Here is a 20,146-nt window from a genome sequence, read left to right on the forward strand (position 1 = left end):
CCTGGCCACTTTGATTTCATACTGGAGGCAACTTTTTTTTTGGCCAAACTTTTTTTTTATTCGCTCGCTCGCATCAGTTTTGGAGTTCCAAGGGGATGTCATCCATATAATCAAATCAACATGGCCTATTAAAGTGGTCAGAAAGACAACCGACAGCCGGCCAATTCCTTGAGCATATTATGTATTATCCTGTGATTCCTGTCTATCCAGCTATCTACTCGGCCAGTTTCTATCATTTTTCCCGCGAAGTCTCCATCATCCAAATGTCTCAGGGCGAAAATTTAACATGCGACATCGCCCGACTACGGATTGACCAATCAGCGTCAGCGTTACTCTCTGTGCTGGCATGGCGTAAACTCGGTCAGCAACCTACCATAGGTTTCACAAAAATAAACATGATGAATAAAGTAAAATTCATACTTTACTGCTACAACTTATGTATATAAAATCAATTTTGTTCCTAAAATATGCTATTTATTATGTAAGGTTGGATTATATTAACGACAAGGGTCTAAATGTGAATTGTGTAGATCTTATAAAGTAAAATATCTATGATCTTTGTGGTCTTGTTACTAACCTAGACATATTGCACAATGCGTTCTAGAGTGGTAATCAAAGGTCTACGTAGTTAGTTGGTGTGATATATTATCAAGAATTGGTGCTTTTGAGAAAGGTAAGGATGTTCTGAGGGTTCTCAACATTGTGTTGTCATGTTTAACCTTATCTGTTGTACTCGTTGAGGTACGTATCAAGAAATAACTGACAGCTCCTTGCTGACAGGGATGTGAGTTGGGAGGGGGGCGTTACTAAAACATTTGTCAGAAAATCATGCCGTCTTTTATAACTGTCAATCACATGTACAATTTAGCGTTGTCTCAACTGATCAGATAGACCTGTCAAAAGCTAAGTACTGAAGATTTCTTTGTGCGAAAGGCTCTTGATTTTTCTCGGTATTTGATTTAGAATTCCCAAGACCGCTGTGTTACAAAATGATGTTTGTTTTGGAAATTCGTTCCACAGGTCGTTGACCCATTAGCCTAACATTAAATTTTATAGGTCATCAGGTTAATTTCATGAATTCAACTGATACTCCAGTACTAGTGTACTTCTTGTTCTTCTTGTTCTTGTTCTTGTTATGATACTGGGCAACACCCCTAGTTTGTTGGGGCAAACCACCCAGGGCGTACTGCTGTTGTGTTATTGGCTGTTCCTCATATGTTGTAATACCTCTTCCTTAAACTTAACGGGGTTAGCTTGAAGGGTGGTAGAGTATGGTAAAGTAAAGTAAAGTAACGCAGAAGAACAAGGAAATCTTGGTTTTGACAGCTTTTTTAAAAATTAGAATGGTATCCAGTCATATTATAGCTACAAAGTCTCTTGTTGTACTTGTGGAGAGGACAGAAGAGACTCGGGTTGGGAGTTACAATTGTAACAGTGGGGGGGTTGAAGTAGTGCTAACTGACCATGCCAAACACCTGTCAGGCTTTTGGCTCAGTCATTTAGGCTGCTAGTGTTGTGATCCTGAGGACCCGGGTTCGATTCCCGGGTCGGTCAGGATATTTGTATATATTGTTTCTTTCTGTTCTGCTCGCCCCTCTGACTTCTTACACAATACCAAGTCGACTCCAAAAAGCGGCATATTGTAAACACCCAACCAAACTAAGTAAAAAAAGTTGTAGAAGACCAAAGACCTTTCATTAACAAAGCTACCTGGGAGGACTGAAAAATATAGATTCCAGCTTATCGTAGATATTGAAATGTTTGTTCTGGTTTTATTTTCACAAATTGCCCTCCTACCATGAATTCATGAGTATCGCCTATTTCTGTCCATCTCCCAGTAAACCTGATGCATGAAAATAGATTATCATCTGTTTGATGTCATTCAGTTTTCAGGACAAACTAAGGTATAGATTGGTCCAGGACATGTACCGTATATTCTCGAATAAAGTACGCACCTTTTTAACTTTTCAAAATTGAAAAGGTGCTACAAGTTGTTGCCAAAGTTGGGGTGCGTACTTTATTTGAGGTTACTGCACAGACAAATGGTAAGAAAAGCCTAAAATAAAGCAAGGTGGAGCTACACTTCTAGTAATGTTTCAAAAATACACATTGTTGTTGTCTTGAAGTTGTCTAAACATGAAACAAAGAAATTGTCTTAACATGATTTACAGTGGCATTTGCATACAATCCTTTTGAGTTAGTGACTTTGACTTGTACAACTGGTTTTGCCTGATTTCTTCTACCAGTTCTCAGTGATTTTTGTAATTTGCAGCAGGCAATTCACAAGTTTATAGAGATAATGACAGTGTAAACCCAGGTTATTTTATGCAAAATGACCTGGGGAAAACATCATAAATTCGAATTTATTTAGTTAAAGGTCTGTTCAAAACTGGTGGAGAAGGGGCGCGTACTTTATTTGAGTTTTTCCATTTTACCTTTCAGTCCCAAAGATCTGTCTAAGACTTGTCCAAAATCAGGGGTGCGTACTTTAATTGGGGTGCGTACTTTATTCGAGAATATACGGTATATCAATTATCAACACAGCCCAGGTATGACATAAATAATATAATGATAATTGAATGTCCCGTCTGATTTCCTCCCTTAGTTTTGACCTCTGACCCAGCATGGATATCGTGCTGAACTACGCTGACCACTACGTCTTCACGCCGTACGTGTACCCGGGGGGATGGGCGGAGTCGGACCCCCTGAGGCAGTACGTGAGTCTGTTCATCATCGTGACGCTGGGAGGATACCTCCTATACCTCGGCACCGCCAGTCTAGGATACCTCTTCCTGTTTGATAAAAGACTGCTTCAACATCCACAGATATTAAAGGTATATTTAATAATGTCTATGACTAATATGAGTTTGACATGATTCAGTTGCAAAATCTAGTTCTGGATGTCTGATACATGATGTTTTAGTTTATGAAGGTTAGACATCCAGAAACTCTAATTGGAGATCAAAATAAACAAACAAACAAACATCCAGGTAAACAATATTCAAATACAATTCAATCTCTACTGGATATAAAAAATGGAGATTTTCCTCCAGACGTTTCGAGTGACATCCATCATTCTTCTTCAGCGTCACTATCGAATGAAATGGCAGAACAACTTTTCTGTCACTCGAAACGTCTAGAAGTAAATCTTTGTTTTCATCCAGTTGTAGGGATTGAATTTTATTTGAATGATGTTTTAGTGTGTGTGTGTGTAACAATGTTTCTTGCCTGTATTTCTACAGAACCAGGTACAACTAGAGATCCAGTATGCCTGTTGGTCAGTACCATACATGGCCATCCCGACATGCGTCATGTTCTTGTTCGAAGTACGGGGATACAGCAAGCTGTACGATGAAATAGAGGGCACAAATCTAGGTATGTTTCTTCTTCATCTGCGTTATGTCCTTAGCTTTTAGCTAGGATTTTATTAAAGCGGGTCCAAATTTCTTGGTGAATTATGGTAAGCAATATAGGCATGACTATTGTAGGGGTTCTGGGGGCATCCACCTTTTACAAAAAATAGATTAAAATGGTGCATTCTGAGGTATTCTGGGGGCCAGAATTACTGTTGGAGAGGTCACAGTAGGAGACTGACCACAAATGACCTAGTGGCAATCAGAATTTCATGCTTGTCAGAGGATCTCTCCCCAGTGCAAGTGCGTTCAGTGCCTCCAATTTCTTGTTAACTTTTAAGAAAAGCTAGTCTAAGTAGGCCATGAAGCATGCCTGGCTAAAGGCCTGATCAAGGTTTCTCTCTTGTGTCCCTGCCCAGGTTACCTGTCCCTTGTGCGTGACGCCCTCTTGTTCCTGTTCTTCACGGACATGTTGATCTACTGGATCCACCGCGGGCTCCACCATCGCCTGCTGTACAAGACTCTCCACAAACCTCACCACAAGTGGAAGGTAATGCACTTCTTTGTTTATTTGTTTTGCTTTACGATAAGATTAGACATAGCACACCAGTTTCAACAGTCCAATCTGCACAAGACAGGACTGTAATGTCTGATCCCCTTGCAATAGGATGGACCCTTACTCTTTTTGATAAGTGATGTGTGATCTTTAGTTTAACTCGCTCAAGGTGTGGCACCCCTTAAACACAGGGCTTCTGGCTTTACGTTCCATGGCCATCAGAGAGGATTTTCTTAACCGATCCACCTCGCCTTGTCTAACTTTTCAGTTATGCAGCTAAATGTTGCTATATCATTGATGTATTCATTTATTAAATGAAAAGTCAAAATCTCAATCATACCAACACAGATATTAAATGTTCTTTAATAGATCGAGAGTCTTGACATTCCTGTTGTGTGTTTCAGGTGCCCACCCCGTTTGCCAGCCATGCGTTCCACCCCCTGGATGGTTTTGCCCAGTCCTTCCCGTACCACCTCTACCCTTTCCTCTTCCCTCTCCACAAGGGGCTGTACCTCGGTCTCTTCATCTTTGTCAACATCTGGACCGTGTCCATCCACGACGGCGACTTCCGCGTCCCTGACGCGCTCAAACCGATCGTCAACGGGTCGGCGCACCACACGGACCATCACTTGTTCTTCGACTACAACTACGGGCAGTTTTTCACGCTGTGGGATCGGATCGGAGGGTCGTTCCGGGCCCCTTCTGCGTGGGAGGGCAAAGCGCCGATTGACGATATTAATAGAATGGGGGTTAAGGCCAAGAAGGGTTAGATTTTAGAATGAAAACTACTCTGTGTGAACATTGTAATATTTGCAGAACTAGTACTTGACTGTCACTTAAAGTGGCTAGATTTTGGGTTGTCAGATGTCTCAAGTACAGTTTTGTGAGTGAGAAATGTCTATTGGATAATTTTTATAAGTACTGGTGTTAAAAAAACAGGGTGAAAAGGATACATGTATGTCAAAATTCTATACCAATTTCTGCTAACTGGTCCCTTTGCAATTAAAATGGTCATGGAGGATGCTTTGCAGCTTCATCATCATTCATTCATTCGGTTTTCACTGGTGAGGTACATTAGATAAAGTTTTCCAGTATGATTTGTCATTCATAGCAGACTTTAAAGCAGATCCTGACAGTCCAATGCCTCTTTCTATCATTATCTGTGCAGCTTCATGTACATAAGATCTCTTGTGGGCCTCTGTCTAGTTCACAGAATACAGTTGGTATCACACATGGTCTTGACAAGAACTGTTAGGGGCCTTAACCTTTGACCTTTGAGCATGTGCATTTCAAACCATGACCCAGCCTATTTCACCTCATCACTGTATCATGCAGATTGTTTTTATTCCATGTACTAAAAAAAGTCTAATGTTATTGGTGCAATTTTTACCTCCTGGAAAGTTAAGTGTATTTACATGTAGTTTTCTCTGTAACAGTGAAGATGGTAGATGACTATGTACCATCAATATTATGATAAAGAATATCTCTATGTTATTAACAATTGTGGAGGGCGAGAAGACTGCAAAGTTCAAATGTGTCCACAAGGTAATTATTAGGCAGACTAATGTAAATATGGAATAAATTGACTGTTTAATAGGTAGACTACCAGAAAATAAATCTAATATTTTCTGATGCTTTCCTTGAAATAAAAGGAATGTATGTCAGCTATCTAAGATGTGATGTGTGAAATTTATGCTTATGAGATATTGAAATCCGCACAAAAATCATAATATTTTATAAACAATACAAATGTGATTGTATACTCTTACATTGTAATTTTTATGTATGTGTTACTTGTGTAATGTGTGCTTGTAACAATTGAAAAATAAGTCCAAACTCCTTTTGTCTGTTTACCATCTGAGTCTGCTCTACATTTAGGAAAATAAATTAAAAACTCATAGATTTTATAAAAATTGAAAGTATACAATATGTATTAGTGCTGTAACTTATCTGTGGATCCTAACATGTTGTCATCTAATTTATGTGCATTGTTACAGAGGAATATTGAAAAGATGGAATTGTATGAGTTACAAAGAAATAAGTGAAACAGATATTAAACACAATTGGTCTTTGTCTTTTTCAGCTGATGGCTATTCCTTTAGTTTGTAAGGCCACATTGACTTGATTTATTAATGTATTGACGAGTTATATATCATAAGTTTGAGTCCATTAAAAAAAGTTTTTATATGTGTGAGTGTGTGTGTGTGTGTTGTATATAACTTTAGAGAGAGATATTAAAAAAAGACCACACAAATAGTTGCCATGAACAAGTCACCAGGCAGCCCAAAATATCATCAACTTTTCAATTGCTCAACGTGATAAGAAGTATCCAAACACAACACAACAAAGTATCCACACTTCTTGCTGCAGATACTGGAATGCTGTCACCCTATTTGAAACTAAAAAGGCCAACAGAACAAGTCCTTTGTGTGACATGCAATCAAGGAGGTTATATCACCCGTGATATAACCTCCTTGATGCAATGTACCCCTCAAACACATGTTTTGTTCCCCACCTACCAGCATAATGGTACAGTCCGGTTGTAACCTTTGACCCTTCATGTCCATCTAAGAGTTTCGCGCGTTTCTTCAGATATTTTCGGACTTTACGAAGAAACGTTCGTGTAATAAGTTACGAAATTGAAGGAGTGGGTCAGTAATACCTCCTATTTCGTACAGGTAATGTTGTAAGTTGTTTTCAGTTCCATGGGGCTACGTTTTTATGACGTTTTGGGTACTGTATGTTTCGTGGGGAGGGGGATGAAAACTTGTACTAACGTAGGTCCGACGTTAAATACCAAGAGAGACTCCTAACTCAAAAGCGAACCATGCGTTACTCAGCACCAAGAGACCACGTCTAGCGAAATAATAGACGTTAAATGAGGACAACAACAACAACAATATTCTTATGTACGTTAATGCAGTAGTTTGAATTTCCTTGAATCCAACCCCTAATTAAAAGTCATAAAAGCTGCTACAGGTATTTTGGTACATTTCAGCCTTCTGTGCATATAATATTATAATTTTTTTTTCTGAAGTGAAGTCTGGACCTTGAGAAAAGTTGGGTGGGTGTAACGTTACTTATTATAGAATGCATGCAAGAAATGATTGGTAATGTGGAAAATATTGTATTCTTTCTTTTAATAGGAAGGACTGGTGCACGTTCCAAAGTGAGAGCCATGTCATCAGCAAGCGTGTGTACGCAATGTGGGAGTAACAACATCCAACTGGACCCGCACTTCTGCTTGGAGCAGCAGATTTGTACCGACTGTGGGTTCGTCTTGGAGGAGGGGAGCTTTCAGAATGATCCGACCCGTGCGTTTCAATCACAACAGTCGCAAATCGCCCTCCCGCTAAAGTACCGCCAGCATAACAATTTCCGGGAGCACGTCTCGAAGGCGCGAAGAGATGGAGCACTTAGAGTGGAAGAGATTTCTGCCATGTTGCGCGTCACGTCAGACGTCATGGTGGAAGAGGCGAAAACATTGTTCACTCAAGCGTTCAACCTGAAGGTGCTCAACAAGGCGAAAAGGGAGAAAAAACGCGTGCTGCCCGGATGTGTCGTGTACATCGTGTGTCGACAGCACGATTGGCCCATCCTTTTGTCCGACATGTGGGACCTGCTACAATGCAGAGATTCAGTCTTCTACAGCGTGTACAAAGTCATACTAGCGGAGCTGGATATCACCATCACAGTGCCAGAGATAGAGACGGTTGTGCCCTCTGTTATTCAAAAGTGTGGCTTTACATTCGATCTTAGTGATGAACAGATGAAAGCAGTCACTCAAATTGTGTGCCTTGCGAAGAACACGTGGATTACTTGCGGACGCCGGTATGACCCGATCATAATAGCGTCAGTTTTCCTCGTGTGGAAGGCCGAAGACTACGCCAAGAGGAAGAAGACGAGCATCCCAAAGTTCTGTCGGCAAATCAAATTTGGTACCCAAGTTCTGCCCATGGTACGGTCTCGTGTTCAAGAATTTGAGGGGCTTTTCTTAAAGCTTGTCTCAGAAATTCCTTGGGTTGAAACAGGACAGATCGACAAGAAAAACATCGTCTGCTACCTCTCGGACATTCTGAGGTATGAAAAGACGCTGCTCGCAGGAAAATACGGTGACTCAGACCTGGAAAGCGACGATGAAGAAAGAGAACTACAGGAGAAGATTCTTCCACCGAGTATGACAAACCGGAAGCCCAAATCAGATGTACGGGACACTGACAGTATGACAAGCAAAGTTTCTGTTGCAGTGTCATATTCCACAGAGCTGGATGAGAATGATATACCAGACTCAGAACTGCACAAGTACATCAGGAGCACCAAAGAAGTCATGATGGTAGAGGATGCCCAAAAATCTGCCCAAGAATATGAGGAAGAAAATCCTCTCAAGAGAAAGGATTCCAGCAGCAGCCGCAAGACGCGCAAAAGGAAAATATCAGATGTTGAAAACACTCCTTGAAGAGAAGAACTTTAAATGTTTGATTGATCTGTCAAACTTTTGTCAAAGTAGAAGGATTTGCAGTACTAACAAATTTGAAGATATTTCTTTATTGACACGTAATGTTGGAGGATGATGTAACGAATACAAACATGCAGTGAATAAAACAAGTCTTGGACAACAAATTTGTGTAGGCCAGTGTTGACTTTTCTTGAGATCTGGTATAGATTAAAATGAATTGATAAGTGACATTTCACATAATTCTACCCTTCCCATAACAGTTCCAAACAAATACCATGACATGATACATGTATGTGTATTTCTCGGGTCTAAGTTGTTAGTTCTGTGTATGGGGAACCTCAGGTTGTTATTTGTATGTAGTGTAGTATGCTGTACTACAAATAACAAGTTCTCTGAAAAATAACTGATTTTTAAAGATTGTATTCAAATGAAAATCAAAATATCGGACACCAATGATAATTGCAAGCAGAAGTACTTTAGGAGAGGCATGAAAGAGACTGTAAACATCAGATGCCATCAACCATCCTTCAACTGGGACGGGCAGATACTGACACTGACTGCCGAAAGCTTATTGGTAAGTGATTTACTTGCTTATCGAAGTAGCTAAAGTTATAAATAATGATTGGGTTTTCTTCAATTTAGTTCCTGCTGTTTTTTGTAATACGTACATTTTATAGATGCATAGCAACAGGTGAACCAGAATGGCTTATACAAAGTTATGGGAGGAAATTAATGAAAGGATTGTACCCGGAGGGGGGAAAGAAAAGGTCCAATAATTAATTTGTTTAAGAAATGTGACAAGAATAAAGCAAATGCTTGTTTAATTGTACACAAATGAATATAAATCACAAAAAAAGCCTTTTCCCTCATATTCTCCTTGCATTCGTAAGATGATGGCTTCAGGAAAAAGCTGACAACAGCTTTACAAGGTACTTTTGAAAATCAACTTCAGCTAGCAAGCACAATTAAGTAGCTGCTGCATCCATATCAATTTCCGCCAGGCGTCGCTTTTAGACAATGGGATTTTAAACACCTGCGCAGAGCGGCTCATATTTCCGGCGGTCCCGCGCAGCTTGCGATCAGTTTCACCTGTTGTGTATTGTGTGTACCTTTCACCAAAGGTACGGCCTTTAAAAACACCCAAAATCCCGCGATTTCAACCCAAAAATGGGGTAGAATTCGCCAGTCAAGCCCTCCAAAGGTACCACAACACACCGCAAGAGTTTCAACTGAAAGGTGAGTGTTATTTCGTGTGTAATTTCTGAAATTACGTCGCAATTTGAAGAATTAGGGGACCGTTATTTGGGGCATGCTAACGTTACCTGTAAAATGGCGTTACGTGTTATATGATATCTTGTACTTTATATGTTAAGGGCGGTGGTCGACAAGTTTAAATGTCCGCAATCTCAGAAAGGTTACAGTTATCCCCTTTCTTAGTATTTCAGTAGGACTGTTTAAGGTTTTAGTCTTGGATGAGTTTGTTTTAGGCACGTGAGAAGAGGACTTTACAGGTGTAAGTTAGGTGTACCGTAATGTTCTTACCGTTAACGTTGTTTACATTTTACTAATTTAATCGACATTTTAAAAATGTCTAGTTGGGAAAAGCATTAGTGTAAAACTATGGGTGTATTTCAGTTGCACTATTTGTACACAAAGGTTTAGTTTTGTTCGATTTTTACCATTTATTTGCAGAATTCTAGATGTTGAGATTTCGAAAAACTGAGAATTTTGAACAGGCAAAACTTGTTTAGCTGTTGAAGTACATTTTAAGATAGTTAAGGGGTTTAACAGTGCCTTTTATGTCTTAAGATGAGGCATCAGTTTTACTATAAATGGCTCAAAGCTCACACAGGTGTGTTTACTACTAATCAGAAACAGGTGTAACTTTAACATACCTAACCTTAGGTTTTTTAAGACATGTGTTTGGGCTCTCATATAAGGTGAAGCAGACTGTAGTTAACAGTTATGTATAGGTTATTTTTAACTCTTAGGTATGACTCATAGGTAAGATATGTTGGCATGTTCAACTCCGGTAAAAAAATTAAACTAATTTTCCGTGTTTGTTAATAGCAACAGTGCCTTTATGAAGTTTATGATGTTATTCGCTTTCCTTTATTTGTACACATGTTATGGTCTAAGTCTGTATGGCAGCAATACTTTGAACGGGTATCGTTGACTCTTTTCCTTAACAGGTGGTTGTGAATGCATTGGCTTGATCTGTTTTCTTCTACTCAACTCAACACAACACAACTCTTAATAGAATATTCTCCGATCAGTGACTCATGAAAACACTTAAGAAAAGTATCTCCAAGTTTTCGATGTCTGTTGAGAACATCTTGATCACAGAATGACCTAGTCTTGAGAGATCACGAGTCTAGGTCTGAAACTAGCATATATATATAGAACAGGCTTCGAACATTTGGAGGTACATGTTTTCAAGAGTCCCTACTGTTGTAAGTCAAATTAAGATAAACCTTACGCTAATCTACTCACAGTGTTTTATTCTGACGTTACAATTATGGCAAAAATTTGACCCAGTTTCATTCTAAATCCACCATTTCCATTTTTAAATCCACCGTCTATTTCAGTAGGAGACCAGACTGTAACATAACCCTTCCATGCTAAATCACATTTCCTATTTATAGGACGTATGTAACATTAACGTTGGACAAACTTCTAATGTAAACCATCTCACTACTACCTACAAGTCCACAAGTAAGTCCACAATCCACACAAGTTTGATATCTGAGGAATAAGATCAAATCGGCATCAATTTACATAGAAGAAAAACCTACTTTGTCCAGGTACCCAGACCCAACCAACCCTAGCAAAAATCTGCTGATGTTTTGATGGATCAGTTGCTGGCAATGGACTTAAATTTTCAATTAGACATTTTGATTTGAATGATGAAAACATTGTAGAATCATTTTCCAACATATTCTTATTTCTTTAAAAAGAGGTTTGCCTGTCTCAAATTTTGTTAACAGGTGGTTGTGAATGCACATTTGCTTGACCTGTTTTATTCTGCACAAAACAACATAACTCTTAATGTACTTAAATTTTCAATTAGACATTTTGATTTGAATGATGAAAACATTGTAGAATCATTTTCCAACATATTCTTATTTCTTTAAAAAGAGGTTTGCCTGTCTCAAATTTTGTTAACAGGTGGTTGTGAATGCACATTTGCTTGACCTGTTTTATTCTGCACAAAACAACATAACTCTTAATGTACTTAATGACTAAACATGATGCTTAAGCTGTTTGGCATCAGAATATTATCATCAGAATATTACTCTCTCTGGAAACCGCAAAATGCCAAAAACACTAATTATACATGGTCATACTGATTGACAAATGAGGTACATTTCATACTGGTCAGTAATTTTCTTTAGGAATTAGCAATTAATCTTTATAAGAGTTCCTATCTACTGGCCCTAATTTTTAGCACCATTACCAGAAACAAAGCAATAACTTTCCTTGGCCCTATACCGAACACCTGTTTCCAATATGTCCTTACTGTATGAATATGTTGCCATGAATTTTTTTCCAACGTGTTCTTTATGTCTATGGCCAAATCTTTTTCAAAAAGAAGAAAAAAAAGAGAGAGAGATCCCATCTACTGGCCCTAATTTTTTCAGGACTAGCAACAGCTAGCTATCAACAAAACATTAACTTTCCCTGGCCCTACCCCAACACCTGTTTCCACTATGTCTATACTATAAGAATATGTTTCCTTGAAAGTTGTATAAGCATAGAGCCTGTGGGGAGGATTCGGCTCATTGTTTGCGCAGTGATATTGATTGGTACTTTGGTTACCGTGGTGATGGCTTGTAGTACCAGGAGGCATGATGTCATGTGGGCGTGGTTTGACTGACACGTCTATATATGGTGTGTGTACAGTTTGTATGATCAATTTCAACTTGTCAAGTAGGGACGTGTACATAGGGCCTATACCTGTAAAATTTTTCGGTAGTCAGTATACAAATAATACCTGGACCTGAAAAACTTAGCGCTGTCCTGTGGACACCCACATTTCTTTAAATCTATCACTTGAGAATTACTGAAAATTGTAAATACTTTAATCAGTCTAGATCTTGTTTTGCAGTATTTTTCATGTCGTTCAACTACAACCAATCTCTTTATACAAATATGTTCAAAGTCTGACTACATCCACCCCCAGAAATAAATTCGAAACAGAACTAACTTTGATGAAAGAATTTTTCCCAAATTAAATGAAATGCTTTCTTAAGTACATGTATTAGTGAGACCCTAAAAATTAAAGCAGTGAATCTTCATGCAAGGCGCCAAAAAATCTAGTTATGATATCATACATTTTATTTGTGATTTCCATCTGTCATGAGGGCAATCCATTTTGTGTAATTAATAATTTATGTCAGCTGAACAATAGGAACACTGTGTTTCCATATGTACAAAAAGCATCAAGGGATTCAGGACTATCTAGATTGAAATTTTAAGAGTCGTATTTTTTTACCTGTGTGGAAACTGAGGTATTTATTTTGCGTTGTTTTTTTGTCTTGGTGTATGTCTGCAGTTATTTGAATATTGTCAGTGAGGCCTCAAGGTGGGGAGGCTGGTCAAGAAAAATACAGCAAATAAGGAAAAACTCACAATTTTTCCCATCAACCTCTGCTTGGAGAGTATATAACAGGTACAAGGCAGGCTTTTTAGTATCAACACCTGTGATCCCAGGTGGATTCTGTGTTGTTCTTTGAGTAGAGTGGCATCTTTGGAGAAAAAGTAATTTGTCCTGCGGGACTCATAAACTTGTGAAAGATTAAATATACAATGTCCCTCATGGGAACATTCAGTGGCCAAAACTGGATGCTGAAAAATCACAAAAAGAAAAGATTCTCAAATTTCAAATCAGCACAAACTTAAATGATCCTGGTGGTGTCAATAGGGTATATGATACATGATTTAGGTTGTTTGTCAAAATTCATGCAATTCTAAAAGTAAAAGTGTCATAATGACCATATGTTATAGACACGTTTGGCTCAGTATCTAGGTAATACTTTGATGTTATTACAGCCTTGATGTTAAAGAAAACTAAACTCTACTCTATTTTCCAGGGCCGTCCTCCCTGACCACACAGAGTTTTCCACTATGCAACCGTCCAGATGTAAGTGCCATTGTCCAACTACTGCTGCCCTGGGACCAAGACTTGTGCATCCAAGAACACTGGGTACAAGAACAGCAAGCATCATGGGAAGCCTACACTACATTCCTCATTCGAATGTTCAGTCCACGAATAAGGGACCAACAAATTTCCTCCCCTCAGTCAGAACTCCGCCAGGTTTTTCTTGGTTGGTGACGATCATGTCGATATGGCTTGTTCTGGTTGCCATAGCAACCCCGTCGAGCGGCGTGGAATGTAACGTTCCGAGCGAAACCCCCTGGAGGGGATTTGCGGTGAGTTTTTCGCGGGAATGGCGGATTGATGCCGCGTGCAGTACATACTTCGATTGTTACGGCGTCAACGCAACACTGGAGAACATTGCACAACTCTGTCCTGTAGAAATGCAAGAAGGCGACTCCCTGTATTTGAATTCTTCATCAAACCCCTTTTTCCCGGAGGTAAAAGCTGTCAACGTGTCAGAAACTGACTTCGTCAACTGCCCTACTGATTATACACAAGACCAGCTCCTATTTGGCAACACTTCTACAGCAGGAATGTCGCTGCTCGTAGATTCAAGATTCCTCGCAGTCGGAGTGAACTATTTCGCACAAGTTCCAGACGACAGTTCTCTTTTCGGCCGATGCGATTTGGGGTTGAGACTTAATGTCACGGTAAAAACGAGAGATTGTGAACCGACGAGTGCAGACCCGGAATGCAGCAGGAACGGTCGTTGCGTGACACGGCCTCAAGAGGCGACGTACAGCTGTGCGTGTGAGGACGGTTTTCTCGGAGTCTACTGTGGGGAGCAGGATGGTTGCTATGGCAACCCGTGCCTGTACGGTACATGTGAGGATGTGCAGGAAGGACTGAGCGGAAATGACTACACCTGTGTCTGTGAGGAGGGGTTTACAGGTGGTTGTTTTCAGTTTGTCTCGATGTTTGTGTTCTTCTGAATTTAAAGGGTGTACTGACAGAGACCCTTTATCATACTCTATGATTATCTTCGTTTACGAAGCTTTTGTTTTTGGTTTGTCTGTTTGTATTCTTGTGTATCTATAGTTATTTCAATGCACCATCAGCAGGGTGAGAGAAAGTGAGTGGGAAGATAGTGTCATTGCCTTGTGGGAGTGACAGGAAGTAGAGTTTGGAGTTGGTAGAACTAGCCATAATCAGACATGACAAACAGTCCAGGTCATGGGGTCAATGGAAGAGGCTACTAATAGATGTTGTTTCATTGGTCTGATTTTTATCCATATTTTTGCAGTATTATGTTTTCCATATGCTTGTTTCTTGAACTACGGTATCATCTTTTTAGAAGTTGATACAGTAATTCATCAGATCAATAGTTAACCTGCAGGCACGTTTACAGTATTGTGAATACTGATGTGACTTTTTATGTCCATTTCTAGGTAAGAACTGTTCAGAGCTGATAGACTTGTGCACAGAGGGCGTGTGTAACAACGGCACCTGTGTGAACGGTACTACTACAGACAGCCACTACTGCGTCTGCCACCCAGGCTATACTGGTAAGGCATCCTCACAATAGATAATTTTTATGTGTTTAAAGTCCTTGTTGAGAAATCTTGTTGGTGATTTGTGTGGACGTTTGTTTTCATTGTGTCTAGACTTCAGAAATGGTTTAGCCTGTGTACCATCCTACATAGTGACCGCTGGCTCATTAGCAGGCAAAAATATTGAGCCAGTGGTCACTACAGAGGATGGTACTCAGGCTTAACTTAAGATTGTTGCCTTTTGCAGTGCAAACAATTTTTATAGGATTCTCAGATTTAGATGACTTTTATGCACCAGTAAGCTTGAAACTTTAAGAACAGTAATTTAAAAGGAATTAAAGGAATTTCCTGTGGAATATTGGACAAAAGAATTTTTTAAAAATCTGTTGTTTTTATTCCATGACAGGTCCTACTTGCAACATCATCATCGACTTGTGCGAATCATCCCCCTGCGAAAACAGTGCTACCTGTACTCCTGTCATACCACTGGACTACAGCTGCGAATGTGTGGCTGGTTTTACAGGCAAGGATTGCGAGGTGGACATAAACGAGTGCGGGTCCAACCCGTGTAGTAACCGCGCCACGTGCGTTGACCTCGTCGACGGTTACAACTGCGTTTGCACGGAAGGTTACTCGGGAGAAGAGTGTGACGTCGAAATCAACTTCTGCGAGTCACAACCCTGCAAGAACGAGGGAACATGCAACCGTGTACTGAACGGCTACACGTGTACGTGTGCGTCGGGTTTCACCGGGCCAACATGCGAAATACCGGACCATCAGTGTGAGAGCGACACGTGCCAAAATGGCGGACAGTGCTTCCCGGTCCCTAACGGATTCGAGTGTCTTTGTCAGCCGGGCTGGACAGGAGATTTGTGAGTCACAATTACATGTCTGTAAACATAGTTTGTGGACAGGTAGGCCAATTTGCTAAATTCTAAATTCTAAAAAATGATAATTATTGTACTTTTAATAGACGACTTTTTATTCACAAAATACTATATCGGAGACAGACTTACACACCTATGTTCCAACATACCCAGGTTTCTGACCGCACCTAACACTAACTCCTAGGTTTGTGCCTTAACATATAGGCATTGGAAAATATTGTGTTGGAACATAGGGGTGTCGGACAATATAAGTGTCAGGACATACATAAGCCATAGGGGAGTCCCCATGGAAATTGTGCTCTCACTGTCTCTATTGTTTGTTACTCTGTGACTGGAGGGTAACCTCCAGCGAAAGAGTGTTAGCGGTTTATGGGTTGAGTGTTCGCACCAATATCTCGATGTTCCATTTGCCGCAATTGTATGTGGTTTGGTATGTCATCTGTACTCTGTTGTGAAATGATGCACGTTCTTTTTTTTTCGCGGTAGCTGTTTTTATTATGGATGTAATTTCAGTTTCCACCTTTATGCCGTCCGGTATAGTGGTCCAGGTCTTTGTTATGATTGCGCCTTAAGCCTTGTTATATTTCTGCATACTTTAATAGACATATTCTATGAAAATTGAACATTCTTCTATCGTCTTTTCCTGTTCCAGTTGTGATGAACGTCAGAACTACTGTGTGGACATTAACCCTGACGTGTGTCAGAACGGAGGAATATGTCAGGATACGAGCCTGCCGGATGGACCGCCCAGCTACAACTGCACCTGTTTGCCTGGGTGGCAGGGTAAGATATGCAAATGTTTATTCAAATGGTGTCATAATTTGCATAATCTATAACTTATGATATCACTAAACCTTCATACAAAATATTTCATACATACACTTTTTAGAGTGTTACTAGAAGTTTCGTTATTAGTGTAAATTGTCATGTTGTTATTTGCAATACACTGTATCCTGTACAGTTGTTCAAAAAGCCATCCATGGACTGTACCACATTACTTTCAGGAAGGAGTATCTTCCTGTAATGCTGTAGTACCTTAAAGCGGCATCTTAAATAATCTTAAATTGCCTTGTTTTATGGGGGGGGGGGGGCTGCATCAACTTTCTCACTATCCCACTATCGAAAATATCTTGAGTTATGGCACAAACACAACCAACAACAACATCTTTCTTGCATCAGCAGAGAACCTCTGTCCTGAAGGAAACAAATAAAGTTTTACTTAAATAAATTTTTACTTTGCTCCTTACAGGTAGAGACTGTGAGGTGGAGACAGATGAGTGTGAATCGGACCCCTGCTTAAATGGAGGAACTTGCTTCGAGGCTTTCAACTACTTCAACTGTACATGTGTGCTTGGTATGTAGCACTCATATTCACTACTTTTTGGTAGCAAAATGATAATGTTTATTGTAGATCATACAATGATAGACTGGTCCTGAATGGCCATCACAATTCTCAGTCCAACCAATGTTGGCATGGTTGTCAATTAGCAGTTTGACCATTGGAAAACTGGTGGCATGTTTGCCAAATATTTGTGCATTCATGTTTTTATTTTGCATTTCTATGTTACTTTTCATTTAAATGGACAGTGACTATTTGATTGGTCTATTAGCTAAAGATGTGTTTATTAAGGCAAAATTTGAAAAAATGAAGTTTGAGTTGATCAAAATTTGTTTTCCAGTAAACAATATTTATAATGTATATAGTGCTAACAGCAACAGTGCTATGTTGTAGTAAGACTTAATTTGGTTGTGTTATAGAAAACTCCTATATCCTATCAACTTTTTTATTTGTTTGTTGTCTCCTAGGTTACAATGGAACCCAGTGTGAGAACAACATCGATGCCTGCGAGCTCGGCGGTACACCGGAGGAGAAATGTCTGAACGGCGCGACGTGTCTGGACTCAGACATCGGGCTGGAGTACACCTGTCTGTGTGTCCCAGGGTTCATAGGTCAGGACAATTTTAACAACCCTGTACGGTCCACAGTTGATACAATGTTGTAACCTTAGGCCATGGAAAGCTGTCTCCAGCAAATTAAAATCTTTTTTTCGTCCCGCTTATTGGTTATACTTCTTAAGGTAATATTTGACTTGATTGGTAAACAGCTTGATGAGTTGAGTTTATTTAGATACCCTTTAGCTCAAATTGAGCTAATCTTCCAGGGCTCGTACAAATAAGAGGCATACAATATATACAAATACAATACAAATGTATATACAAATCCTATGCAAGACTTAATCATTAATTGGAGAAAGCAAGAAACTTATAATGAAAATTCCAAATAAAATGGCTGACATCGTAAGATCAAGATGAAGTAATTCGAGTATTGAAATATGAGACAATTTTCCTTTGCTCCGTATGAGCTCTTGGATATGTCAATCCACTGTACTTATTATTGCTAGTTGAATAGAGAACCAAGTAACAATGAATGATACTAAATGACAAATTTAAAACATTTCATTATTTGTTATTTGTACATACTTTATCAGGTTCCAACTGTAGCGAGGAGGTTTTGGAATGTGAGTCGGAACCGTGCCAGAATAGCGCCACCTGCCTGGATCTGATTGGTCGATACGAGTGTAACTGTACTGACGGGTTCTACGGTGTCAACTGTGAGAGCGACAAGGACTGGTGCGAAGATGAGGTCAGTTAAGATAATGTTAGAAATGTTGCAAATTCAAATGTTCGTTGTATTTACATGTGTCCTGACTCTAAACATCCATCATGATTGTTTTCTGTCATCATCATTTGAACAACGTAGATAGAATTAAAATTGTGAGAGTTGAAAATATCAGCTTTTAGTAGTTTTACAACAATTGAAACATTAACATTAACTGTCATAATTTTTCCGGGTAGAGTAAGTTTGAATGTGTAATATACTTTAAAGAGGACAGGACAATGTCTCTGACAATAAAGGGACAGGCCAAGTTTCGTCCAAAGCAGTCTCAGGCGACCAGAAACACCATTTCCTGTCGGAGCACAGCAGCATTAGTGAACCTCCCCTCCTTCCCTGATTATTCCCATCCTCCACCTACCCGCTCTAATTCCTCATGGTAGCATCTGTCTTTTAGGCAGTCGGGTGTGTTATGGAGTTGCCACTGACCCATATTTGTGTTTGTGCTATTTGTGAGTAGACAGAAAATGGAATTCTTTCATAACTTGTGGAGAAGAGAATTCACGTCTCTATCATTCTACACTGCAGCCCTGCTACAACAGTGGTACCTGTATCACAGTGCTGGGCTGGTACCGTTGCGAGTGCGCCCCTGGCTGGTCGGGCGAGAACTGCACCGAGAACATCGACGAGTGTGTGAACAACACCTGCCAGAACGGAGCCACCTGCCAAGACCAGATAGCCTCCTACAGGTGAGTAACAGGTGCTACAGGAGTGAACAGGTGCTCAAGGTGGGCTCCACTGCTACCACCTGTTAGCTAAGATATACATGTACGAATGTCTGCACAGAGCCGTGTCTTAGGTGAGACTGAATGTGGGTCCCTCTCCTTTTATTGGAACAACAGATGTCTTCCTCATTACACAATACTGTCAGGACTTACTGGCAACGTATGTCTAAGTTGTAAAGATTGTTTATAGAATCTTTAGTTCAAAATAGTCTAGAGTAACAGCGTTGTTTGGATGAAACATGCTTATTCTGCACCCCATCAAACAATTTATGTTAGTAGAAAATTGACATTTTAAGTTCTAGAGTTGATCAAATCTCCCTTTTTGTTGTTTTGTGATTTCCAGCTGTGAATGTGCTGTGGGTTTCAACGGTACGTACTGCGAGAACAACATCGACGACTGTGTCTCCGTTCCGTGTCAAAATGGCGGCACTTGCCACGATCAAGTCAACGACTTCAGCTGCACTTGCGCTCCTGGTTTCACGGGGAAGGATTGCTCCACTGACATCGATGATTGCGAATCTTCGCCATGTGAAAACGGCGCCACCTGTACGGACTTGGTCAACGACTACAACTGCACTTGTGCTCCAGGGTACGAGGGGAAGAACTGTACCGTTGACATCGACGATTGTTTGTCCTCGCCATGTGAACATGGCGGCACCTGCATTGATGCTGTGAACGACTTTAGTTGCACGTGTTCGGCCGGGTATACAGGAAAAAACTGCTCGCTAAACATCGATGAGTGCGAAGCGTTGCCTTGTGAAAATGGTGCGACTTGTTCTGATGCTGTCAATGATTACATCTGCACATGTGCTCCCGGTTATGCCGGAAAGAACTGTTCGGTAAA

The 20,146-nt window shown here is 40.1% G+C and overlaps 3 protein-coding genes across 4 annotated transcripts; all 3 read left to right on the forward strand.

Annotated features, from left to right (window-relative positions):
* Nucleotides 1-544: 544 nt before the first annotated feature.
* LOC118404758 (lathosterol oxidase-like) lies at nt 545-4,863 on the forward strand. 2 transcript variants are annotated; one of them, XM_035804085.1, is made up of 5 exons: nt 545-673; nt 2,606-2,834; nt 3,243-3,375; nt 3,773-3,903; nt 4,314-4,862. In XM_035804085.1, the coding sequence occupies exons 2-5, from the start codon at nt 2,625-2,627 to the stop codon at nt 4,677-4,679; spliced, it is 840 nt and encodes a 279-aa protein (XP_035659978.1). In that variant the 5' UTR covers nt 545-673; nt 2,606-2,624; the 3' UTR covers nt 4,680-4,862. The 2 variants fall into 2 exon arrangements, with proteins under 2 accessions (XP_035659978.1, XP_035659979.1); XM_035804086.1 differs by lacking the exon at nt 545-673 and having other exon boundaries at nt 2,619-2,834; nt 4,314-4,863.
* A 1,549-nt stretch (nt 4,864-6,412) lies between these two features.
* On the forward strand, nt 6,413-8,529 carry LOC118404787 (transcription factor IIIB 50 kDa subunit-like). Its single transcript, XM_035804129.1, has 2 exons — nt 6,413-6,587; nt 7,056-8,529. The coding sequence occupies exon 2, from the start codon at nt 7,088-7,090 to the stop codon at nt 8,363-8,365; it is 1,278 nt and encodes a 425-aa protein (XP_035660022.1). The 5' UTR covers nt 6,413-6,587; nt 7,056-7,087; the 3' UTR covers nt 8,366-8,529.
* Nucleotides 8,530-13,705: 5,176 nt separating this feature from the next.
* On the forward strand, nt 13,706-20,145 carry LOC118404891 (fibropellin-1-like). The gene is made up of 10 exons (XM_035804272.1): nt 13,706-14,399; nt 14,915-15,031; nt 15,423-15,888; nt 16,556-16,686; nt 17,153-17,257; nt 17,710-17,853; nt 18,393-18,547; nt 19,106-19,266; nt 19,646-19,891; nt 20,133-20,145. Exons 1-10 carry the CDS (start codon nt 13,706-13,708, stop codon nt 20,143-20,145), a joined length of 2,232 nt encoding a protein of 743 aa, XP_035660165.1.
* Nucleotide 20,146: the final 1 nt, after the last annotated feature.

Source organism: Branchiostoma floridae, chromosome 17 (assembly GCF_000003815.2).
Source record: "Branchiostoma floridae strain S238N-H82 chromosome 17, Bfl_VNyyK, whole genome shotgun sequence".
NCBI classification, from domain to species: domain Eukaryota; kingdom Metazoa; phylum Chordata; class Leptocardii; order Amphioxiformes; family Branchiostomatidae; genus Branchiostoma; species Branchiostoma floridae.